At 41.6% G+C, this 27,127-nt stretch overlaps 1 protein-coding gene across 1 annotated transcript; it reads right to left on the minus strand.

Moving 5' to 3' along the window:
- Positions 1-733: 733 nt before the first annotated feature.
- Positions 734-25,996, minus strand: rftn2 (raftlin family member 2). Its single transcript, XM_040006707.1, has 9 exons — positions 25,541-25,996; positions 10,393-10,573; positions 8,136-8,244; positions 7,733-7,907; positions 7,319-7,537; positions 5,299-5,405; positions 3,996-4,099; positions 3,827-3,908; positions 734-2,914 (listed from the first exon to the last, which is right to left on the minus strand). The coding sequence occupies exons 1-9, from the start codon at positions 25,677-25,679 to the stop codon at positions 2,729-2,731; spliced, it is 1,302 nt and encodes a 433-aa protein (XP_039862641.1). The 5' UTR covers positions 25,680-25,996; the 3' UTR covers positions 734-2,728.
- Between the last annotated feature and the right edge of the window lie 1,131 nt (positions 25,997-27,127).

Raw genomic sequence — 27,127 nt, forward strand, 5'->3', positions numbered from 1 at the left:
CCCATTTAATACATTTCCATTCAAACTAAAACAGCACCTTATTTATAAAAGTCCTCAGATTAACCGGAAAGTTGATCTTTAAGGAGACCTGCTCTGCTTTCCTCATTTCCTGACGCGCTGTTCTGATCATCGAGCTCATTAAACAAAGCAAACATTAACATAATGAGTTCAGGGTATGTACACGTTGGCCATTTCTACTGTTTGCTCTAATAAAGCCCCCTCAGGCTGCAAGCACAGAAGCCCCACCCACCTGTAAACGCTTAACGAAGGGCAGCCAATCGTAATAAAGTTGGCTTAAAGGAAGCTAAAAGTGGCTTCAGACGGGATGAACTGAAGATCAGCGCTAATAAGAACGGTTCACTGGGAATAGTGCAATGTGACTGTTGTAACCAGTCCAAGATCAAATCTGAAAATGAGAAGAACAGGTCCGCTTAAAAGTCATTCCTGATTCATAAGGTCACTCCATATTTTTGTCCCATTTGTGTCCTATTATAAAGTAACTTCCCTTTATAAAATCCCAGAACAAACAATAGTTTAATCAGGAATTGGCATGGAAGCTCTCCCTCATCCTGAAATCTCAAATCTCCCTTCGAAAAATTAGTTTCCAGGGTCTTTTAAAAAAACATTTTGATACTATTCACAGAACATGGCACCTGTTAGAAATTCATGTTTGTGGCATTTAACTCACATTTCTTGTATTTGTGCATCACAGACTGCAAACGACATCGATCGCTTCTATTTCAAAGCTCAGCTTTAGAAATGTTTTATATAAATGAGACAAATACACTTATCATCTAATATACTTATACACACACACATGCACAACAGCAGAAAAAGAGCCCTCCATCCATTTAGGATGTGTGTAACACTGAATGTCTGGAAAGCAGCAGGAATATTAGCAGTACCTTTAAAATGAAGGAGGAAAAATAATACTTTTAAAACACGATGAGCTGTATGATCGACTTCCAGAGTAATAGCTGAAAAAGCTGTAACATCTCGGAGAAATAGGCTTTTCTATACAAATATACTGTTTCAGGCACCTCGCTTTCATCATGTACTGGGGAGGTATATAGGTTAACTACATATCCGTACGGTGGCTCAAGTAGTTCAGTGACTTTTCTCTTTTTGTGTGGTTATCTGGTGAAACTACAAAACAATTGTGAAACATCATATGTGACAATAGAAACAAAACTTCAGTGGAGAGCTAAATATCAGATAAATGTATTCCAAAACATGTAAACTGTGTGATGATCTCATCATCAGAACTTTGATGTAATGAGCTGTGGGTGTAGCTCTGACTCAGACCATGTGCTCACCGACTGTATGAGTCGTCCTCTCTGACACTTGGAGTGACCAAACTTTACAAAGCGGAGCGTTTTCATCAGTATGATCCAAAATACGTCACTGAACTGGTGTTTATAGAGGTCCAAGCAGGGGGCTGTTTCCTCATAGACTTGTATAGGACCTGCAACCTTTGGTATCACCCCCTGGTGGCCATTAGAAAGAGTGCAGGTTTAAGGCACTTGTGTGTCTGCTTCACTTTTCAGACAAAGAAGCCACGCCCACCATTTATACCTGGTATGTTTTCAGCACAGAGCCTTCATCACAGCGTAAGAGCTACACACTGAAGTGGTGCTCCAGTTGCCCTGTGTCACGCACACCAACATCCCTCACTCTCCTCACGTCACACACCTGACAGACACTTCCAGTTCACCTTTAAACTCCAAATGCTCCCATCTCCTCCTTTCACACGTCAGAGCTGCTGCCCTGCATCGCCACGTTTTAGCGCAACACCTCCACCACCCCGGCATCTTCCTCGAGGCTCCAGGAGTCTTCCTCGTCGATTTTTATGAGCAGCACATTAGCAAAGAGAGAAAAGAACTCCGAGTCCAGACGCTGAACTTCTGCTGCTTTTCTGACTGAAAGTCAGTTATACACACACGCCAGCAGAAAGCGCACACAGCTGGGGCTTTAAACCAGTTATGAAAGAACAAGTCAAATTTCTACTGATCGAGCTCCATCGTGTACGATATTAAACCTAATAGAGCCACTGACACCACACAGTGATCACACAGGACGATGGCAGCCGCACCGAGCAGCTACATCCACACACTTCAAGCTGAGGTCACCGGTCATATGTCAAAGTCTGGAATGTGCTACTTTCTTTTTCCTTTCACAGTTTCTGGAATACATTTATTACTGACAACTGATTACTTGACTGAAGGATGTTGTCTCACTGATATATAAATCTAAAGCTGACATTCATGAACTTTCTCAGGAAACATGGATTTTAGAGGGCTGAAGTAAGAACAAGTAGGCCCTTTTAACCAAAACCGCCTGTGACTTTTTCCTATTATGTTTAGTTATAGTTCCACATCACTTTTTGTACTCTTTCTAAATAACTTTAAACTAAACTAGATTTCTTCCTGCTTCAGTATGTTTCTGAGCTGTGAAGGAGCATAACTCCAGACTGTAAGCAGAAAGCAGAGCCCCGCTCCTTCAAGTTCTCACAATAACATTAACATATTTCCTGTGCTTTATAATACTGGGAGCACCTGTTATTAGGCGTGCATCACTCTGCACATCTAAGTCCAACCGTTTTCTCGTTATGGCTTCGTTAACAACATTTTCAAAGTGCAGAGCTCCTCTACATTAAAGTCTCTGTCAGATGGTGAATAGTCTGAACCTTCCACAGTTCATATCTCTTTGCTTGGGTACTTCCACCTGCTTACATACAGGTGACCTCAGCTTTCCCCTCGTCCTGCTCAAAGCCACCTTCCTCCATGTGGGATAGGGAGCTGGGGTACCCTCCTCCGAACACTGGGAATCCCCCGATGCCTCCCGCAGGCAGAGCAAGGGTGTCTGGAGGGTCGGGGCTGCTGGCTGCCCGACTCACAGAGTGACTGGACACAGACTGGAGACAGAGAGGGACACAAGTCAGAACCCATAACAGACCATGAAATGACACAGATGGACTAAGATTTAAAATAAAAATCTAAAGACAGATTTTCTTGAGGGCGGCTCTGCAGACTGGCGACTGGAATAAATAAAGCAGCTTCATGAAAACTACACCTGGAATAGTTTCCAGGTAACTGCTGATTTGTTTTTCTGCCCTCCTACGAGTTTGCAGCCGTCACCTGCAGTGAACTCCGAGTAGAACCGACTTTCTCCACCAGGGGGGGACTTTAGCCACACAGAGGATATTCCTGCTTATCCAACAGAGCCATTTTTCATTCATCTTCATCGGGGTGATGCTGGTAATACAGGTCAGCTCTTTACTTCCACTAAACACTGCTGCTGTTCTCCAGTCACAACATTAAATAAAAGCAATGTATACTTTCTAAAAAAAACTAGCATGTTTAGAAGTGCTTTCTTGAAAATCCCAAAGAAAGAAAACTCTTCAGCTTAATGTGAGGAAGCTAAGCTGAGAGGTGGAATTATGAAATGTTGGCATGGGTAAGGAAATTAAAGGGAAATTTGCATCCCTGCTGGCGTCTGAATTTACAACCTCCTCATACACACTGTAAACCAAACTGACTTTGGGAAAGCAGGAGCACAACACTGACATCGCTGAGTGCAGTGATGTCTATTCTAGCTCTGTTTCGGGTCTCCACCTGCACCTGAGAGACTTATTCTGCTCTGAAGTTGCTTAACATCCCAACGTGTTCACCAGCTCGCCTCTTTCACTGCTGCACAAGGCTTTTGTAGGTCTATCCAACAGAGAACGCTGATGCCAGATGCAGATTAAAGACCATTTAACCATTTGCTTAACGTTCAGCTGCCTCATCATGTTTCTTGGCCACAGCGAATGTGGAAAAGGTCTCACCTGGTTCCTCGGCTGTCCGGCTGTCTGACCTCTGACCGGCCTCTGGAGGAATACAACATGCTTTGTGGCCAGATTCCCGTCACTGCACACATCAACGGGAGCATGGTCAGAAATGCAACTGAAAAACATGTTTCAGGAGAGAAAACATCTTCAAAGCATCTTCTTCTACCTGTCGTGCCGGATGATGGGTGTGGGCAGCACGCACGTGAGCAGCCAGCCAAACTCAGCCAGAGTGTGGAGGAGTGGCCCGTAATCTGTTTTCACATTGGAGTCCTGCAGGAGAGCAACGTGTCCAGATATAACAGAAGGGCTCAGAAAAAGCAACCTCTCTGGCTAAGAGCCAGCCGTGAGTCTCAGTAAACACCACTTCTGGCTTGATTCCATGTTAACATTTGATTATTTTAGAGCCGGTCATTAAGGGGAGCCTTTGAGAGCCAGTTGCTCCAAAGCACACCTGCTTTAGGGGGCCAGGATCTGGTCTCTCAGGAGTTCCTTGGAAATGCGATGTAGTTATGATGATTGGTCTATACTGAGGAATGAAAAGCTGGCAATGATATTGTTTAGAAATGCTGTGGGGGTTTTCTCTCTCCATGGAGACACTGATAAAGTGGACAGCTGAGCCCAGAGAGCTGTGAAAGAACGACTGGATTGTGCTTAGTAAACAAAGAGTGTTTGGGAGTATTTTAGAGCCAACAAACATGGAAGAAGCTGCGCAATTCTTTGCCTCTAGTCACATCCTAAGGGTATAACACTTCACACTGGACCTCAGCTCTGCTCTAAGGTGTCATGTCAGGGTCCTCAACCAATAAGCACAGCAAAGGTCTCAAACCTGTGGCTCCTGAAACTATTTTATTTAACCAGTTACTAACCTATGGAATAAAAATGAAATCAGTGGAAGAAACTACAGAATTTAACAAAAGTTGATTTCAGTTTCCAGACCGGATTTGCTGTGATGCTTTTTCTTCACTTTCATGCCTAAATATGTTTTGTGGCTCTGTGCTTTGCTCTTAACCGATCCCTGGTGTAACTACACGGTGAGTTGTGCATTAATGGCATTATAAGTTATCCAAACGAATATTTGTAAAGACAGACAGCAAAAGTAACAACGTGGAATTATCGAGTCAGCCAATCCATCACTACAATGATTTCTATTGATTAGATAAATACTGTCATATGGTGTATAATGTGAGGAGGTATGAAGGTATAAAAAAACCAGATGCCTCACCAGCCGACCAGCTTCAAACTCTTCAAACCGTCTATTTGACTTTCTAATTCTGTCCCAGGTGCTCACAATGTTAACCACACGTACACATACGGGTCATTTTTTATCTCAAACTGTGTTAAAAGCTACTAATGTTCAAAAAGAACTTTTTTTTGTCTTGTTTAAGCCTCACAGTTTAACCTAAGCTTGCTCTTAAAGAGTGGATAAAACATCTCTGTTCCACAAACATCTCTCCAAAAATCTCACTGACCTCGATGACGGTCCACTGCTCGACAACAATTGTGTCATTGGCAGGAGGAGACGTGCTTCTCTCCTCGTACACGAACAATCCCTCCAGCGATCGAGGCACCGGCTCGCCTGAAACACACAAACAGTGGCAGTGACACAAACGTCTGTTTGGAAGACACACGGTCACGTTTTTGTGGTGAAAACAGAAAAATTCATCTTCATATTTTTGTGTGGCATGGTTCTTATTGATAAAGTCACAGTTGTGGAACTCAAACTGCTCAGAGGGCGCTGGATGACATTACGCAAGTCAGCTTTGTGAATCAAGTGGTCTAACTTTCACAGCTAAAAAGAGCAAACAACTAAATGCTGCTATGAAAACGTACAGAACAACAATCAAACATTTACCAGATTCTTGACCTTGTCTGGCAGCACATACATGATTCACACCGCTGCAGCTAGCCAAGTTTCAGCTGCTGGGGAAATGAGAGCGTCGCTGGGTTGATAATGACCCAGTTATTAGAAATAGGTTGAGAGTTCCCACGTGTTCATGTGTGAGAGGACAGCAGCGCGGAGGGTTCGTGTTGTAGTCCGTCTGTACAAACTTCTCCATCACCCTGCACCATCAGCGAGCTCCCCGATTCATTAGGAAGAAGGATAACAAACCCAAGTTATCTGATTCTATGCACGCAGTAAAACGACTTAAAATAAATTAATAAAAGACTAGAAAGTATGACTCGAGTTTGTGCAAAATAAACTGTGGCCAAAATGAAACACATGAAAAACATATGCGATCCATTTCTATCTCATAAAAAAACCCCAAAAACCAAAGACTGACATAAACACAAAAAAGTCACTTCCTGTTTTGGCTCCTTTCTCCCACTGCATCTATATTTGGAGCAGTCTTCCCGACTTTGGCGACCTCGCTTCCTGTTCATCTGCAGAGCACAGCTTTGCAGCTTCACTTGGACTTATTCAAGGTTATTGGGAGGCTCGTTGTTCCAGCGTTTTGGACAACAGGGGGTAGAGCAGGTCATCTACTGATCGGAAGGTTGGTGGTTCGATCCTGTGCTCTTCCTAGTCTGCATAACCCCAAGTTGCTCTCCGATGCATCCATCGGAGTATGAATGTGTGTGAATGTGGTTAGTAAGCACTTAAAAGCATAGAAGAATGGATGCCTGTGGCATGTTGTACAGAGAGCTTTGAGTACTCTGGGAGAGCAGAAAAGCTCTATACAAGAATCAGTCCACTTACAACGTGACACAGGTGGCTTCAGATCAGTGTGACACATTCCAAACTTGTTTTAGTCTTTTTAACATTTTTTTGACAACTCTGGTTTCATTTGTGGATTTCAAGCTGACGTCAGACTAGTTAAACATTTGGAACAGGTTCTGACTTTGGGCCCATTTTACAGTGTTGTTGGGCTGGACTTTAGAATCACAATCGTGTTTATTGGCCATGCAAACGCGCAGACACATACAAGTTATGTTAGATGGCGACTCTCAAGCACAGCAATGTAAATCACAACAATAAGTACACAACACACACGTGTGTATTGTGTATACATACACAAAGCTGTGTAAAGTTTAAGATTGGGTCTGAACTTGGTTTTGGACCATCTTATAACTTGTATTGGGCTGTGATGTTAAACAAATTGTTACACTTGTTTTGGATGTGGAATGTTTTTATACCTAATCTTTGACTTGGTTTAGACTTGGATTGGCTTCTGGCTGTGCCTCTGGTTTGGGGCATAGTACAATGGTTTGAAACTTGGTTTTGAACCTGACTTTTGGCTTGTTTCAAACTTGGCTTTGGTCTGGATGAGATTTTGCAATGACTTTGAAAGTTGGTGTTGGTTCTGAATCTGAATGGGTTTTAGACCATTTTCAAACTGTTTGAACAATACCTGTTGTTACCGGACAGCTGAGGTTTCTTCAGTCTTTTAGTTTTGGAATCATGACTAATGTTTTTAAGTGCTCAAGCCTGCAGAGGACAAACATACATGCGCCGCTCCGTGCTTGTTTAACATCCACCATCAGACCAACCTTTAGGTGTGTCCCAGTAAACAAAGGAGTCTACCAGAGACCAGCCTTTGCGATAGTAGGCGGCAGTCAGCTCCAACCAATCAGCCTCCAGAGCACTGACCACGTGGCCTTTCCTGGAAACACGCATGGAGAGTGCCCCCTGGTGGTACTGACAGCCCAGAGAGTCCAGAGGAGCACAGCCAGGAGCCCATGAGTGGAAGAAGACCAGCAACCTCAAATCTGGAAGGAGAAGGAGCAAAAGTATGACTCATTTTACCATTTTTCTTAAAAAAATAACATAAAATACAAGGTTCAAGGGTGAAATCTTCTCGACCATTTGACAGTCTAACACATAACACCATTATTGTCACCATGGATGTGAACCTGAGGTCACACAACCAGTCAGAAAGTCCCCACATGAATATCTTGTCTTACCGGGACTGTAGGTGTTGTCATCCAGCTCTCTGTCTCCAGGCAGTGTTTCAGGAGGTGTACGTGGAGGCGAGCGACAGGCCCTCTTTGGACTGTGCACCCGGCCATTGGTGATCCCACTCACCTGCTGGAGGACGGAGCCAATGAATCGAACCCCTCCCCGTGCACTGCTGTTCACCTACAGCAAAGATAGATACAGATTAAGAAGTTTAGATGAGGTGAATGTATTTTCCAACATTGCTTTCAAACATTTTTCAGCCATTAAAAGTATTTATTTATTGCTTTTATCATACATTGACCACTCATTTATCTTGAATCCATTGAGGATGTCTTGATCGTAACATATATACTAAAAATCCCTTCTTTATCCTTTGATCTGACTAATGCACCGGTAAAGATGGCTGACCCTATCGATGAGTGCTCTGACAGTGTCAGCCGTCAGCGAGTCTCCAGGTAAAGGCCACTCCTCCACCCTCAGCACCGGCACGCTGTGATACATGGATGCTGTCTGCTTACTGAAATCACATAACAAAGATAAGTGTTAGACCCCAGGGAGACTTGTTCAGCAGAGTCCAGCTGTCACAGAGCTGCAGACACAAACAAATAAATCATTTACATGCTCAGCAGGCTGCTGCTACTGTAGTGATAAGAGTACGCACAGACCGTTGTAGCACCGTTTCAACATGAAGGTAAACGTTTCACTTTGTTCTCATCAGTATGAGGAGACAGCGACTCGATACGAGCATAACACCACAGTCTGCAGGAAAAAATCCCCCCACACAACTAACAGAAAAAAACAACACAACGCTCCACAAACCTATGTATTTTTCGGACCATAAGGCACATTAAGTGAAACAAAACAGTCAGATAAGTCAAACTTTACTCAACTCATTCTTCTTGCTTCCTCCACTTCCTTAACATTGATTCATTAATGTTGAATTCTCTCCAGCTGCTCTATTCCCATGTTGTTGCAGTATATTAATGACTAACCTCGTATTGTGGCTGGATTATCTCAGTTGTTCTCGAGTGGAAAAAAGTTAGCGTTCATCCTCCAGCTTCACTGTGCTAATGTTATGCTAACATAGCTTTGTCGCTACGATCACGTAGCACATCCTTATATACCAGCTAGCCCAACTTCAGTAACGGACTAAAACATTTTTGACAGATTTTTGAGCGTCGTGTACCACATAAAATCGGTTCGAGGTCAGTAAGCACAACCAGAATTCATACATAAGGCGCACCGGATTATAAGGCGCACTCTCCATTTTTGAGAAAATTAAAGGATTTTAAGTGTGTCTTATAGTGCGGAAAATACGGCAATACAGTGGTCCCTCGCTATAACGTGGTTCACCTTTTGCGGCCTCACTGATTCGCAGATTTTTTTGGTGCAATTTTGCATGTTGTTTTTTGTTTTGTTTTGTTTTACAGCACATTGTGTTCTGTGTCCCGATCAGCTGTAGACCATTGTCAATTAACCTCGTGCTGTGTCTCCTGTACAGTACAGAATGCGTTCAGCTTGTTAAATTTACATAAATCTTAGATCGCTACAGTGTGACTCTGAAGTGCTGCACTTTTTAAGTTTTCTCTCCAACAAACACAACAATGTCGATGAAGCGTTTTGCACCGTCAAAGGCTCCTGCGGTAGCACCTAAAAGGCAGAAGAAGATGCTAACCATTGCACATAAACTGGGACTTCTGGACATGCTAAAGGAAGGTAGAAGTTACCATTCTTCTTGCTTCCTCCACTTCTGTACCATTGATTCATTAATGTTGAATTCTCTGGCAGCTGCTCTATTCCCATGTTGTGGACCTGAAAACAGGGTTTCATCTTTGGTTTCATTCTATAATACTGGACTTATTTTTCTACGAAGGTTTGAACTTTGAGAGTGTTTAAACAAGAGAGAAAAGTGTGAAAATGTTCGTGCCCCGTATTGGTTGATTTGTGCAACTTTACAGTCATGTTGCTAATAATCATGTTTAGTTCCTCTGTGGTTGATTTTAGTCTCCTGGTATTTAGTCTGTTCGTGGTTGTTTTGTGTTGCTGGTAATCATTTTTAGACTCTTCTGGTTAGTTTGGCTTCCTTGGTGGCTGTTTTATGTTTCTCGGTTTCATGTTTAGTTTCTTTGTAGTTTTTTTCCCGAATGGTAGTCGTGTTTAGTCTTGGAGGTTTCATTTCTCTTTGTAGTCAAGTCATGTTTATTCTGTTTGCGGTTGTTTCAGCTGTGTATGGTGATTCTGAGTCCCTTTGCGACTGTTGTGTGGGTATTGTGGTTTTGACCTTCCTGGCAGTGGGTTTTATATCTCTTTGTGGTGGTTTTGTCGCCCCCTTGGGTCCCTCAGCAGAGCCCAGTATGCTTGAGAGATCAGACATACTCCATCCTCATTGGCTGCTGAGAGATCCCTGTCGTCAGGTGAATTTTAGCCAACAGAAACTGAACAGTAGTCAAACCAAAACACCGTCTCCTCTCTCTGCTAGCACGCAAGTCAGACTTCCTATCAGCAATCTGCATTAAATATGCAGCTGACTTCATTTATCTTTCATATACCTACTAGACAACATCATGGCAAAAGCTTTCTTTGACCATGACTTACAAGAAAAAAAAAATCAATAATAGGCCGGTTTTAAGATAAATTTGATGACGTTGGACTAGGACTGGCGTACCTGGGTCTAGGACGGGCCAGGATGGCGCGGTAGAGCAGGCTGAAGGGAAGCGAGCGAGTCCGACCCACAGACAGGATGATGGGGTGAAGTGCAGCCAGGAGGTAGCCTTGGGTGTAGTATGGCTGTAGGGCCTGAGGCAACTCAGACAGCGAGGACACATACTGGACTGTCGGACGGCTACCTGCACACACAGACATCATCTGCTCAGTTTTCAAACCTGCGCTCAGAGTTGAATGACACATCTGAAGACTTTGACACACAAACCATTTATTGATTATTCATAAATCAATCCAACTTTTATGACGTCTGAAAATGACATGTGACCACCGGCTCCATCAATCACCTTCCACGATCTACCATCAAATAAACACCTTTCCCCTTACGACTCTAAAGCCTTAAGGGGAAGAGATCCTTTCCAAACTAAGCCTGTCTTCTGTTTTCATTTTATCCATTTGTGAGCCATCAGAGGTGTGAAGTGAGCAGAGAGAGCTGGAGAGTTTGTGAATGGCGGAGTCTTGTGCCATTTTTCCTAAAGTCCTGGCTGGAAATCCATGCGGCTATCACCATACTTCCTGTGTCCACAAAGAGCAACTGTTCAGAGGGGTTTGGCTACATGCCGTTTGTGCGCACACACACACACACACACACACACACACACACACACACACACACACACACACACACACACACACACACACACACACACACACACACACAGCATTCCAAGACTTTAAAAAACAATTTGCACATTTTGGAGAAAGGATGATTAAAAACAAGGAAAGAAAAAAAAGAAGAGACACAAATGATAAAGAGCCAGAGCCTTCAGAGCCTTACTCCTGTTTATACAGTCACATTGTGGAGATTCATTGTTTGTTCTGACAAAACTTCCACTAATTGAGCTTGACTGAGGGTTAGGGCATGTCAGCATCAACACAGCTTTGTGTGTACTTCTCATTATTCTGTGTACAACTCATGTTTTGGGTGGGTACTGATGTTTAGGTAGAAAATTAATGTGGTTACAGTCTCCTGATGTCAACTCATCTTGTGTGTAACAGTATTACTAATCTTGCAAGATACAAGTTTACACAAACAATGTGGGGAATTCCCGTCTCCCTTACTGGGACAAACTCTGGATAAGACTTAAATTTAGGGAACAGAGTGAAAGACTGTACAGCAGCCTGTGAAGCGATGAAAACAAGACTGTGTGTGTGTGTGTGTGTGTGTGTGTGTGTGTGTGTGTGTGTGTGTGTGTGTGTGTGTGTGTGTGTGTGTGTGTGTGTATAAAAGACGGCGAAAAAGCATTCACCCCACATTCTCATGAACAAACACCCAAGAGACCTGGGAGACCAGCATGCAGCTGACATCACTGCAGCCTCTGAATGAGCTGTCTGGCTGGCTCCCTTCATGAGAATGAAGACCACCAGAACCTCAATAAAACCAGTAAACACCGGGGTCGGGCGACTGCTGCAACAGTTTACAGGCATTCCTGTGGGCTTAAACCCCTCTTTCAATGCTTGAGGTGAATTTAAATTTAACACATGTTGCAGCTGCTGGAAAACAGTGATGCAGCTCTAAAGAGAACTTGTGCACAGGACAGCAGTCATGAAATGAAGTGAATCCAAGTACCTCAACACAGAGAAAGTCCCATAAAAAGTGGTAGTTTTCCTGGAATTTATGAACTTTTTTTCTTTTTTTTTTTGAAAAACTTTTTGAACTTTAAAATATAAAAAAAAAGAAAAAAAGAAAAAAATCAGACGTACATGATAAAAGTTAAATATCGCTGTTGTAGCGAGTAAATCCTATATTTTGATGCTACTGGTTGCTACTTGTTTGTTAGCAGGCATTGCTTTTACGTGCACTCAGTCACAGTTCACCGTGCCAAATCTTTGTTTTCATTTATATTCACGATATTTATATTCAGTCATTTATTTCTAGGGGTGGGTTTTGATAATTGATTTATCAATTAAAATCGATTCTGGCTTGGATAACGTGATATTGATTCATTAAAATCCTGAATCGATTTTTTAATATAAATTTATTTTGCCCGAAACGCCAGAATCTCAGGTTAAACCTCACAACATTTCAACAACCAGCAAACAGCTAAAACAGTAAATGAGAGCAGGAACACAGATTCTGCACAAAGACGTAAACACAAAGCGTGGACCCGCCGATGGATCAGAATCAGTGAGATGTCGCCTTTCTCTCACCCGACGGCACGGACACGGTCGGGGCTGAAAGCCGACAGCTCGCTGATTCTGATGTTTCGGCGGATCCGCGCTTTGTGTTCACGCCCTTTTTTGCGCTGATTCTAAAGCTGTTAGTTTTATCTCTCTCCAAACATTATTGACCGAACCAGCAGCAAAAGAAGATCCAAACTACGCTTCACATAAACATCGTCATGGATTCCCTCTGACTTTTGCTGTTTTGCTTCCACCACACTTCATGCACAGCTCTCTCTCTCTCTCTCTCTCTCTGTATACTTCAACAACAATTTCCCGTCTAAAAATCTGTTTTCTGCATTATTCGCTTGCTTGTTACGCACAAGTCTACGGTTGTTTACAGCGCTGTCGGCCGCTGTTTTTTTTTTTTTCCTTTTTCTTACTTCCAAAAAGAAAACCTAATTTCTGCTGTTCAACAGGCTTCTGAACAAATTTCAACTTTTTAAAATTATGCAAAATGCAAAACGCTCAGCTGTGTCTCTAATAAAACCGCTGTAACGTCAGAGGTAACGTTCATATGTTGATTAATGGTTTTCTTTCGTTTTTGATCTACTGCAGAATATTTTTATAAAATCCCAGGCCAGGAAAACCACCTTCATGTTTTTCTGTGTTTTATCTTCAGCTACTTTGACACAAAGGCATCTGCTGTGACGCTCACACCTTTGATAAAGTCTTGCGAGTGTCAGCTTCCTTTTTATAGATAGAAAAATATGTTAATGTACAGATCTGAATTATAATATTTCTGACTGTCTGAGGCAAAATTCTCCAGATTTAAATCAAATTGAATCGAACCTAATCGAATTGAATCGTGGATCGAATCGATTCGGGACCTTGTGAATCGGAATCGAATTGATTCTAGAAATCAGTGACGATACCCAGCCCTATTTATTTCCTTTGCAATGTCCGTTTATCTTTCCATTTAAACAACGACAATATTTAACCAGACTGAGCACAGCAGAAAACCGTTTGCCCCGTCTCATCAGCAAGACCTGAACAGAATTAACCTTGACCCTACATAACCTCATACCTGCCTGTCATAATAAGTGCATAAAATGAAATACAACCCCCTAGTTGTATTTAAAGATAGGGGCACAAGAAAAATGACTCCTACACCAGTTATCTTCCTATACTACCGTATTTTCACGACCATAAGGTGCACTTAAAAGTCTTAGATTTTCTTCAAAAAGTGCGGCACGCCCTATAGCGCGGTGCGCCCTATGTGTTGTAAGGAGGACATAGTAGAGAACACCACGAGAACGTTAAAGGGTGAAGTGTGGGCGTTGATCGTATATACCGGGACAATCGCACATACCTGTATAAAAGAACAGGTATGTGCATTATGCAGGACATCGTTGTTTTAACAACCCTGAAAATGGCAAAGAGACACGCTTACGAAGCACAGTTTAAACTGAAGGCCATCAGCTACGCGGAGGAACATGGAAATCGAGCAGCGGCGAGAGAATTTAAGATTAACGAATCGATGGTTCGCAAATGGAGGAAGCTGGAAAACAAGCTCCGGCAGGTCAAGAAAACGCAGCTGAGTTTCCGCGGACATAAGGCGAGGTGGCTCGAGTTGGAGGAAAGACTCGAGCGGTGGATCATCGAGCAAAGAGCGAGCGGGAGAAGCGTTTCGACGGTCACCATTCGGCTAAAAGCAGTTTCACTAGCTGGAGAGATGAACATTGAACATTTCCAAGGAGGTCCGTCTTGGTGCTTTCGTTTTATGAAACGGTGCCATTTTTCCATCAGGACCAGGACTACGGTAGCGCAGCAACTTCCAGCGGATTATAAGGAAAAGCTGGCCATCTTCCGCTCCTACTGCAGCAAACACATCGGCGACAAAAACATCCAGCCCAGCCACATCACAAACATGGACGAGGTCCCGCTCACTTTTGACATCCCGGTGAGTCACACTGTGGAGAAGAAGGGGACCAGCACGGTAGCGATACGCACAACGGGGTATGAAAAGTCTTCTTTTACTGTTGTGCTTGGCTGCCATGCTAATGGACAGAAACTGCCGCCTATGGTGATTTTTAAGCGAAAGACTTTGCCTAAAGAGAAGTTTCCAGCAGAAATCATCATTAAGGCAAATGAAAAGGGCTGGATGGATGAGGAAATGATGAAAGACTGGCTGAGGGAGGTGTATGTAAGGAGACCAGGTGGTTTTTTCCACGCATCACCATCGCTGTTGATCTGTGACTCTATGCGTGCCCATCTCACAGCCGATGTGAAAAAACTTGTGAAGCAAATGAACTGTGAGCTTGCTGTCATTCCGGGAGGCCTGACAAAGGAACTCCAACCGCTGGACATCGGTGTGAACCGCCCGTTCAAAGTAAGGCTGCGAGCGGCCTGGGAGCGATGGATGACCGATGGAGACCACAGTTTCACTAAGAGTGGAAGGCAGCGCCGGGCGAGTTACGCCACAATTTGCCAATGGATTGTAGATGCTTGGGCTAACATGTCTGCTGGCACTGTTGTTCGAGCTTTCGCAAAAGCCGGCATAGTTTCTGAGGAGCCGCACGGCACGGAAAGTGACTCTGACGGTGAAGACGGTGAACCTGGCATGTTTGATGGAGATTTAGCGCAGCTGTTCAATTCAGACACAGAGGATGAGGACTTCGATGGGTTTGATTGATGATAAAAATGTGAGTACCAAACTTTGTTTTGCTCCTGCTTTATTTTTAAATACGCACACTTGTATGCTTGTGTGTTGTTGATGATGACGATTATTGGTAATAAAAATGTGAGTACCAAACTCAGTTTTGCTCCTGCTTTATTTTTAAATATGCACACTTGTATGCTTGTGTGTTGTTGATGATGACGATTACCGGCAATAGAAATGTGAGTAAGGTACCGAATTCAGGTTTGCTCCCGCTTTATTTTTAAATACGCATACGGTACTTGTATGCGCCCTATGGTCCAGTGCGCCTTATGTGTGTGTTAAATACAGTAAGGGCACACATAACTGAGACTGCGCCTTTTAGCACAGTGCGCCTTATGGTCGTGAAAATACGGTACTGTTTTTATTAGCTCGTGGTTTGTTTGTTTTTTTTAGACAAATATGAAATTGTAGCAGCTTTTGTTAATGCTTTTATTTAAAGGTAGCAATTTATCTTCGGTTCTTTAGGCTAATGTAGCAGCTAATGTTCAAAGGATTAGGCTAGTATATCAGCTAAAATTAACTTGTTTTACATGCTGTTAAATTGTTTAGGCTAACATAGCAGCTAATGTTATCTTGTTTAACATAATGTAGTACTTTATATTAGTGCCTTTATTTTAAGCTAGGAATGCGTCTTATTTAAGCTAATTTTAGCTTGTTTAGGATCATGTCACATCTTATGTTAGCTTGTGTAGCGGAACATAGTGGTTTACATAGTTTGTTTAGGCTAATGACGCAGCTACTGTATCATGAAATGAGGCCTGTGATATAGAGTGGCCACATCAGAAAAACAGACCACCACAACTGGAGTTCAGTGCTCCCAGGACGTCTGTGTTAGCATCTAAATACACCTCTAAACAAGGCTTTTGTGACAGCCTTTTGCTCGTCTCCTCCCCCGTTTCAATCCTCACACCCCCTCCCATTCTGCTGCCACTTGGCCCATGGACCCGCACACTGAGGCCTCTGTTCAGTGGGGTATGGGAGAAAAAGGAGGAGGTGGTGGAGGGGATGAAGAAGGGAAGCTTAGAAAGGACGTGGTAAAAATGTAGAAGCCGTTCAAGAGGAGTTGAATAACAGGAGGGCACACAGAGGGGTGACAGAGCTGAGAGAAAGGGAGGTAAAGCCAAAGGGAGACGGAGGGGGGAGCGGGTTACAAGACGGATTTCACAAACCCATGTGTGAAGGTGTGAAAAAGGGAAAGCTGCCTAGCAACGAGGAGCAAATAAATGAAGAGCGACATCCACACTACGAACCTCAACATGTCTGTTTTTTCAAGTCCTTGTATCGTTTGTAGTCGAGGAATAAAAACGATCAGCAGGGAGAAAATCTAAGGTTCTGGAATTACAGAGCCAAAGCAAGTTACACTTTCTGCATTAATTTTAGAGAAATCTATAATACTGTAAAAGCAACAAATTAAGGTCACTTGAAGACTGTGTGCGTGTGATGGGGATTAACAAAGAGTTTGTTCCTTTATTAAAATGCCCATTTAATGGTATGCAACAATTCAACAAAATCAGCTGCCTCTGAACTTTATTCTTATGTGAAGTTATTGTCCTCTATTAAACAGGGTTGGAGGGAATAAAAAAAGACCCAGCATAGCATCACAATATGGCAAATAGGGATACCAAAATACTTAAAATACTCTGGGGCACAACAAACGAGAGGGTCACCTCATGCTCAGGGCTCACCGTGAGCCGAGCCCAGCCAACACTGGGCACACTTAGCTGACAAAACTACCTCATGACTTCACACAAGTGAAGAAAGGAGAGCAACCTTTAGGCTAACTGCAGTCGCTCAGAGAGATTGTTGAAGGTTTGGACTTGAATAATAGTTTAACATGAATTTCTTTGTAGACAGACGACTGCTGTGTGATTTTTAATGATTTATCACAGTTAATTGATGTATTTCCAAAAACAGATTGCATGTTAACTTGACCCCATCCAGTTGCAGACTGATAGCAGACTGACTCCAAGTTATGGCAGGTTTTAGTAACAATGTTGGTGTGATTGATTGATCTCACTTTGAACCCCCCCAAAAAAAGAAAAAAGAAATGTCATAACTTATTATTGAATAAAACTGATACTGACAGTTTAACTTTCAGGACATTATTAACCTTTTTTTTTTTTTTTTAAAAGATGATAAATTGCACGTGTTATTGAAAAATACTAAAAATCGCAACAATATCATATTGTGAGCAAAGTATTGTCAAATGGTATCTTGACTTGTCTGGTGATTCCCTCTTCTAAATGGATCGTAGATAGAGTCATTATCTTTAACGTATCTTTTTTTTTTTAATACCAGCGTAGTCTCACAATTAATCTGTGTATAAATGTCGGCCCCAAAAAAGGATGCTATTACAAAACAGTGCGTTTCATTAGCACACACATGCACAGAAGTCTCTATCGCTCCATGTTTATTAATTAATTATTAACGCAAACAATATTAATTGACACATTTTAGTTTTCAAAGCCACTATCAGCTCATCTGCTTCAAATACGAATGCTGCTGGTGAGGAACAGCAACTGATCAGCAGGATCAAGAGGTGAATGCAAACCTCTAAGCTGTGATTATGGTACAAACAGTGTGTGTGTGTGTGTGTGTGTGTGTGTGTGTGTGTGTGTCTGTCTGCAGTCTCCTGCAGCAGACCTCATACCAGAAAAAAAGCGATCCAGGGCGTGTCTGAAATCAGTGGGTGCTGCACAAGTCCTGACATGATCACTGTTTGCCTAAAATCAGATCTGGATAAAAATGAGGAAAAGCCAAAACAGCTTGAATGAGCTCTTTAGTTGTTAACTCGCTTCATCAATTATAGGAAACAAATACCTCCAAACTGCTGAGCATTTGATGTCAGCTTCCTACACCATGTCATGTCTCCCACTGGAGAAACCAGTCCACTGCTTCAAACACATCATGTAATAAAATGAGGCCCACAGATGGTTTCCTGTCATCATCTCCAGCTTTTTGAGTCAGGGGCAGATCTGAATACTAGAAAAGCAGCTTTCTGTTTCTCAGTTGACCAGTAAGCATGACTGCTGACTGTTGGCTGTTAACGTGCTCAATGCTAATGTTAGCTTTCCTAACATCACCCCCCCAAAAACCCCAAACAAATAAAAACAAAAAACAAAAAACACCAACAACACATGTACTTTCAATATGTATCATTTCAGATTATTCATGTCATTCATGGTTACATTTTTAGGTCTGCATTACCTTTCAGTGTCCTTGAAATCTCCTTCAAATTTAATACCTAAAACACAAACTTTAATCTGAAAGGATCTGTCGTGGACCTTTAAATACTAGGATTAGACTGAGATTACAGACAACTGCGCTACCCTCTGGAGATAATAAATAGACCTGGCAGGCAGAAACAGTAAACGCCTCATCACAACTGGGACAGTCATCTAAGGCTGAGGTCAGTCAAACCACTTCACAACCCAATCCTCTCTCAGAGGAAGGCAATTGAAATCACCATTAGTCATGAATAAACATCACTCCAACCATCCTCCAGTTTATTGATGTGGTCCTCACGTCACCTTACATCACCATCTACTCCCCGATTCCCCTCAGTCCTGTTCAGTTGTTGCACAAAGCTAGTCCATGAGCAGGGAAATACAGGACAAGGCTATTCTTCTGTCAACACTGCTTCTAGCCTGTACAGGAGTAACTCACTTGTTACAAGAACAAACAGGAGTTTGAAGGAGCATGCTACACAGGAACCTATAAAGCTACCTGGCATTTTTATATGAGACAAACAAACATAAGAAAACAAACTGCGCGGAAAACTGCTTCAAAAAGCGAAGGTAACACCAGCAATCTGTTGGGACGTTTACCGTGTAGCTGATATGAGCCCATTTAAGTCCACTATTACAACAGGCTATATCATCCATCACTTTATGTGACAGGCTGAGTTAAGCTTAATGACGCTCTGTTTCTGGAAGACTAATAATTTTCTCTTCATTCAGGAAGTCGTAAACAAGCTCTCAGGTCTTAAGAATATGTTGATTTTTTTTTTAAATAAAGAGCTATATATCATTTTTGTAATTATTTTTTTTTAAATTATTATTATTTTTCTGTGCACCTTCTTGATTCGCAGAATCTCTACAGCTGAGGTAAACAGTGCAAAGGAAAGATGACCCATAGACAAAGTGTAAACACATGCCTAAACAAAGAGGAATCATTTAGAGATGATTTAGCCATCATTTAAAACTTTTTTAGAAAGTTTCATTTACAGATGGAAATTCTGCATTTTAGTGTGAAAGCTACCAAAAACAGACGGGAGATGCTGCAAGTTTGTTGGCATAACATGATCGGGATGCTCAGCGCTGTCCGGCTGTAAGATGCACTGTGAGCAGTTTGCTATGAAAAGATCAATAACTACAAAGACTCAGCTCGACATGCTTTCTTTCCCCTACAGAAACAGAATATGCATACCATATATATATATATATATATATCTTATCTATCTATCCCTCCGCTAGTGATAACCTCAGGAAGCATTAGCCATTAGGCACTTTGATGTACTGCCTCGGGCTCCAGGCCCCAAGTCCAGTCTCCTCTCAAAGTGGAATCAGGCCAAGCTGACTGGGAGCACTGGGAGATACATGATGGGTGTGTGAGTGTGTGATCGCCACTACGCGTCCCAGAAATGCTTCACTGCTTCAAGGAGAGGTGATGATGTCCTTGAACAAGGGGTAGAATTTCATTTATTTATTTAACACACACCAATTAGTTAAACTGCAGGAATGTCTTAAAGACATAAAGACCTGGATGGCCGCTAACTTTCTGCTTCTTAATTCAGATAAAACTGAGGTTATTGTACTCGGCCCTGAACATCTTAGAAATATGGTATCTAACCAGATTCTTACTCTGGATGGCATTACCTTGGCCTCCAGTAACGCTGTGAGGAACCTTGGAGTCATTTTTGACCAGGACATGTCCTTCAATGCACATATTAAACAAATATGTAAGACTGCTTTCTTCCATTTGCGCAACATCTCTAAAATTAGAAATATCCTGTCTCAGAGTGACGCTGAAAAACTAGTTCATGCATTTATTACTTCCAGGCTGGACGACTGCAATTCATTATTATCAGGATGTCCAAAAAACTCACTGAAAAGCCTTCAGCTAATCCAAAATGCTGCAGCAAGAGTACTGACAGGGACTAGAAAGAGAGAGCATATTTCTCCTGTTTTGGCTTCCCTTCATTGGCTTCCTGTTAAGTTAAGAATTGAATTCAAAATCCTCACATACAAGGTCTTAAATAATCAGGCCCCATCTTATCTTAATGACCTTGTAGTACCATATCACCCTATTAGAGCACTTCGCTCTCACACTGCAGGCTTACTTGTTGTTCCTAGACTATTTAAAAGTAGAATGGGAGGGAGAGCCTTCAGTTTTCAGGCCCCTCTTCTGTGGAACCAGCTTCCAGTTTGGATTCGGGAGACAGACACTATCTCTACTTTTAAGATTAGGCTTAAAACTTTCCTTTTTGCTAAAGCATATAGTTAGGGCTGGACCAGGTGACCCTGAATCCTCCCTTGTTTATGCTGCAATAGACGTAGGCTGCCGGGGGATTCCCATGATGCATTGAGTTTTTCCTTTCCAGTCACCTTTCTCACTCACTATGTATTAATAGACCTCTCTGCATTGAATCATATCTGTTATTAACCTCTGTCTCTCTTCCACAGCCAGTCTTTTATCCTGTCTTCCTTCTCTCACCCCAACCGGTCGCAGCAGATGGCCGCCCCTCCCTGAGCCTGGTTCTGCAGGAGGTTTCTTCCTGTTAAAAGGGAGTTTTTCCTTCCCACTGTCGCCAAAGTGCTTGCTCATAGGGGTTCATATGATTGTTGGGTTTTTCTCTGTATCTATGAAGCGCCTTGAGGCGACTTTTGTTGTGATTTGGCGCTATATAAATAAAATTGAATTGAATTGAATTTATGAAATCCAATTGTGATCCTACTTAAAAAAATAATAATCTAAAGATTTTCATACATATTTAGTGGATTTTGTTTCCCTCAAAAAGGCCCTCTGAGCCAAGGACAGGACCGTTTAACAATGAGGTCTTGTTTTCCCAGCACAGGCACCACACTCACCCTCTCTGCTCTGTTCAGTGAGAAAGCAGTGAGGCTGAGCTAACAACAACGAGCAAAGCTCTTAAACCCAAAATGTGACATTTGGGTTGTTCAGAGTACTGTTGAGTCAGTTCAGTTTTACTTATATAGCACCAGTTCAGGACAACAGCTGTGTCAAGGTGATTTTACATAGTAAGGACCCAACTACCCGCCTCCACCATACAGCTTTGTAATGTGTCACTTCCTGTTTGCCAGTGAGACACCAATGTCCAGTGTAACTCAACCTTATTCAGGATGAGCCAAATTACTGACAAACTAATTAAATGAATAAACAGTATTCTGGGCAAAATGAGAAATGTTACATTTAAATATTTTTATAACTGGATGAGAGCCGACTTGCTCACTGCCCCACAATCTCACTAGTGCACTTCACTGTGGGATGTTTCCTATGTTTGCATATTACATTTCCCAACATTTGGCATAATACTGGACAAACAACACAATTTTTAGAGGTACTAACAAAAATCTACCTAAATACTAAACAAACATAAAGATACCCAGTGATCCAACTGCTTACCTCTGTATATTGTGTATTTTATTTTATATATATATGCGCACGCGCACACACACACACACACACACACACGTATATATATATATATACACATATTTGGTATACATATTCAGTAAAGCGCATACATTCTTATATTTGTACATATATTTATCCTCATAATTCTCAGATTCTTATTGTATTTTGCACACCTCTGTTGCTTGTGAAGCTTGCACACAAGAATTTCACTCACATGTGCTGTCCCAGTGTACCAGCACATGTGATGTGACAATAGAAGTGATTTGATTTGATGTGTTTCATAAATAAATATGCACAGGCATACAGTTCAACCTGACCTCTGGTGGCTGTAAGACATCTGCAGGCCAGGTGCTCATCAGGAATGTTAGTCATGCTCTCAAACATTAAACCTACATAAAATCTGTCCTTAAAAACAATCCAACTGAAATCTGATCACCAGCCAGTAAATGTGGTGCACATTTGGTGGCACAGATTGGCTTTTTGAGGATCATTTTCGTGGCTCATTTGGCAAGAAGAAATCCAACTGACTAAACCACTACAGACCCCCCACACCCCCCTTTTTTAAATACACAAAATCATAAAATGGGGAGATTAACAGTCTGTACTAGACCTTCACAGACTGGAATCATTCCAGTTTATCTTTAGCTGTGCCAATTATGGAGCTTCACACTCAGCAAGAGATATTTGCACATTTCAAGTGAGATTCCATGACACCGATCCAAGAATACAGGAAGCCTGAACATTAATGTGCTATTCTCACACTTAACTCACAAAAGAAAAGAAGCTCCCTTCAGACAAACAGTCATAAACATGCAGCGCTTCTGAGCCTCGTGTCGAGGTTTGATAGAGATATAAGTGACCGAGATTTACAGGATAACTTCAGATTGTTTATTAATACTCTTATTGTCATTTAAGCCCACTAGCCCTGGTGTGATCCATCACTTTGCTGCTGAGCACAAATTAATTTTGTGTTACAGAAATGAATCCGCTGTGAAGCGAGGACTCCTCACAAAGCTCATTATTGTTGTAACTCGTGTGAACCAGAGTTTGTCTAAAGTAGATCTATGACTCACACACACTCTGTCTAAAATACTGTATTTATAAGTGTGTCTGAGGGCAAAACCCATGACTGCCCGCTCATGACTGGCTCGGAGAACCAGAAGATTTAAAATAATTTTCCACAGTGGGTCCTGAACCCACTGCTGGTGGGTCATACACAGAGCTGTCAACAAGAAAAATTCCCATGGCAACATTAAAGATTCCACAGAACATATAGAACAATCCAACAAACCTGTTACTTTTATTCACCCATATGTTATGTAGTATCTAAAGTATACTAATAAAGTTAATCACCATCTGAACTACTTTTTAGAACCGTTCCTTAAATACAAGTACCAATAACACGCTACGAAATCACCTCACTACAAGTCAGACTGTGTATTATTAGTAAAGTGCAGTTAAAGTAAAAGTAATGATTCTGATGAACAAATGTTCAATCAGTGTTATACGGATCAATATTACTGCTGCAGATGTTTAAGGCTGTGTTCAGATATTATGGTTAATTGTCACTATCTAAGGCAGGAGTTAAAATCTTAATGAAACAGAAACATTAATGTGGCGTATTAGCAAAAAACAAAACAAAACAAAAATCCTATACTTAGCCACTAATTTTATAATACATTTCACCAAAACTACTACTGTTACTACTACTACAAAAATAACAAAGATTATAATAGTAACTATAATAGTGCAGAGAAATCTGCAGCTTTACTGGTCAATAATGACAGCTCAGACAATGGTAGCTTCTACTGCTACCTTCTTGCAGACAGCACAACAGGAGCACTTTGCTCCCCTGACCTCCTCTAACTTTGGCCGCAGTACTTCTCCCCCGATTCATCATTGTGCTGGCCTGACGTTTACGTGCTCAGCTCCCATTCAGAACTTAATCACCATTTCCTTCCAAATAGGTCACAGTGAAAACAGCCAGTCGGGAGACCAGATGAAGGGATTAGCCTTGAAAAACAGCAACCTTCGCATATGTTCAAATGAAACTCCACATCAGAGCAGGTGGGGTTGTTTACTCTGGAAGGATGCTGCATTTAACTGCATAAGAAGGTACGTCAATCTGTGTGTCCGTGTGTTTGCTGAGGTAACAAGTGAATAGCAAAGGCAGGGAGGAGGGCACAAAAACAAAAAACCTTTGGTGACCTATTTCATGATAGGCTAGGCAAACAGCCCTGTTACCAGGAGAAACCAAGAGTTAGATGCTAACTCATTACATGTATGCTAAACACTTGAAAGTAAACTAACAGGTCATTTCCTTTTTTTCTAAAACAGTGATCTGGACATCAGATGCTTCCTGTCTGGCTGCAAGGTGCTTTTATTACACTTTTCCCCGGGGAATAACAAACTACAGTATCATAACATCTGCTATTTATGGTTATTTTAGGGCCAAATAAACAAGAGGAATGCTTGAATTAGAAAAAGGAACACTTTCAGGCTTTTGTTAAGAGGAAACGGGAAAGAACCTGAACTATTTGTTCAGCTGAAGGGTCCATTAAAATTAGCAACAATGGTTTACTTTGAGGCCAGTGTAAGAGGTACCAGAAGCAAACTAGAGATGCAACTGCAACTGAATTAGGTGCACTTGTCTTATCTAAGCAACAGCCCCAAAAATATGCACTTTATACATTTATAAAACAGAGGAGAACACAAAAAACAGCCAAATGTTTAGTCCTTTTAATTTGAAAAACTGACAACAAGCCTACAGCTACAACAGCTGACCAAAAATGTTCAATCAACATTTTGAATAATCAAATCACTGCCTCAGCTCAAGAACATCTCACAGCATACTTGATTGTAAGGCTGGGAGATTAGCTAAAAATTAACCTCTTCAGATCCTCTAACCGATATAATCTGCCCGTGTTGATTACTGTTATTGGTTTTAAATTCTGTTAATACTTCCCCATTGTATCTTGTCACATGACTCTGCCCTGTCCAGCCTGTGACATGGTGACAGGAGGAAAAGTCAATCACTGAGCAGACACTAATACTACTACTACTAATAATAATAATAATAATAATAAAAACACTAATAATACAATGATATTTTTGTTTGTTTTTAAGTTGCTTCATTTGTTCTGAGCATCAGTTAAGAATCCACCAAAACTGTTGCCATCCATTTGCTGTCAATCAATTGATTAATCAACTAATCGTTTTAACTTTGAAGCACTTGGAAAATGTTAAAAGTTAAATGTAAAACGTTTCTCATGAATCATTTGCTGTATAAAACAGTAAACATGTTCCAATATCAGTATAAACAATAAGATTACGCAAATAGATTTCTGATAAGACAAAGAAAACCTGCTGTGCACTCATGAATATGATGTTGCAACACAAAAAGCGACGGACTATCAGAAACTGTTAGTGGGTCATTTTCTGTCAGTCCGTTTATCTTTGCTGTAGTTTGTATTCTGAGTGTGAAGAAACAGAGGATGAATATCATCGTTACAAGAAATATGTGCAGCTCTAAAACACTGATGGGACATCTTCAAACAAGACATTTTCTGTCAGCTAATCGATTGATGGATTAAATATGCCACACGCCTACCTTCCAAGCTGAAGTCTAGCAGTACATACTCGTACACGGTGTCTGTTTTGGTCTCCACCTGCGGTCTCTTCAAGGTGGAGTAGATTTTCCCGGGGCTGCTATCCTCCGGGTCTTCTAGTTTTCGCAAGCCGCAGCCCATGGCCTCCAAGGCGGGGACTGGCGTTACTGTGGTGGGAGCACCGGAGGAGACTCAGCCTGTCTTTAGCTCGCAACTTCAACTGGACCGCCCCATCCCGCCTCGGTCCACGCTGTTGATTCCTTGGAATTTATTTTGAATTTCCACTGAAAAATAGCAGGAAATGCTTTTGCTCGGTGGTTTTAAGAAAAGAAGTGAAAAAAGCCCGAGAGATGACTTCGTAAAGCGGCTAATGCTTAAAGAGTACGCCGCTGAAGTGGCTGCACGTCAGGAGCGTGAAGAGGAGGAGCGCGAACCTTGGAGAAAAGTTTCCCTCTACAAACAAGTTAGCAAAAAGGCACCAAGAACACAACTTCCGCTAAGATTTCAAAATAAAATAAGAAAAACAGGAAACGGCTCATTTCAATTGCATTTGAATGCACATAGGGGTTTGAGGATTCTACAAACACTACTGCTTTGCTTCATTAAGTGGTTCACTTTTATACCTTCGCCATTTTTGGCGAATAATAAAAACAATAAAATATTTAAATTATAAAAAGTATCAATATAAAAGCTGCCATAAAAACTTATACTTGTTGCTCATGTGTCGTCTGAGATCATAACATTAGTAAATATCAAAACTTAAAAGCACAAGGAAATGCAAAATATTACTATTATATGCTATACTATTATAAGAAAACTAAATGAATCAATTACTTCTCAAAACCAAACAGAACAAAAACCTAGACCCAAGCACCCAAGAACCGACGACCATGACTAAAAGGGTATGTTTCCTGCTTTCTTGTGTTTTCTGTTTTGCTGTTGTGTTGCTTTCAAAGACTGTGCGGGTGTTAAAGCCTCTTTTTAGTTTACTTTGGTCTGTTTGCTTCATGGAGGCCATTATGTGTCTCTCTGTGTTGTTCTGCACGTTTTTATTGAAGGTTTTCTTTCTGTTTGTTGTCGTTTTCACTGTTGGGGTCCGTAGTCGAAAATATAAAGCATTACACTATACTTTTCTTAAAAGTCACGCAATGCATTACTTTCTTACTCTCCGAAGAAAGTAATTTATTACACTACTCATTACGTCACATTTGTTTTACTCACTAACATAACCTGAAGTGCGTTGTCACATACCATTACAGTCTTCCACGCCAACGCATACACTCTTTCTTTTATTGTTTAAGTGTGAACACAATGCTGCTAACATAAAGCAAAAAGTGGTTTAAAGCCAGTCCAAAGAGACTTCAGTGTCCCCACGGTGATTCCACCGTAGAGACATGTAAAGGTAGAAATGAAGTCTACAATGCTACAAGCCTGACTCCTCGTCCCTCAGCAGATGTTTGCAAACAGTCGATGTTGTGTTAGCAGTATAATACTTTGATGCATTTTGCACTTTACCGTTGCACTTTGTCCTTTGCTGATATAAAAATCTGCAAATCTCTGCTTCTCAAAAGTTAGATACCGCTCCACCA

The sequence above is a fragment of the Simochromis diagramma genome, unplaced genomic scaffold, assembly GCF_900408965.1.
Source record: "Simochromis diagramma unplaced genomic scaffold, fSimDia1.1 OVJJ01000514.1, whole genome shotgun sequence".
NCBI classification, from domain to species: Eukaryota; Metazoa; Chordata; class Actinopteri; order Cichliformes; family Cichlidae; genus Simochromis; species Simochromis diagramma.

Excerpts from the sequence above, each read along its gene's own strand:
- rftn2 (XM_040006707.1), bottom strand. The coding sequence starts at position 25,679 with ATGGGCTGCGGCTTGCGAAAACTAGAAGACCCGGAGGATAGCAGCCCC. Across the intron at positions 10,574-25,540 it reads GCTAGACTTCAGCTTGGAAG|GTAGCCGTCCGACAGTCCAG; the intron begins GTAGGCGTGTGG and ends CTGTGTGTGCAG. Across the intron at positions 3,909-3,995 it reads CCCATCATCCGGCACGACAG|TGACGGGAATCTGGCCACAA; the intron begins GTAGAAGAAGAT and ends TGATGTGTGCAG.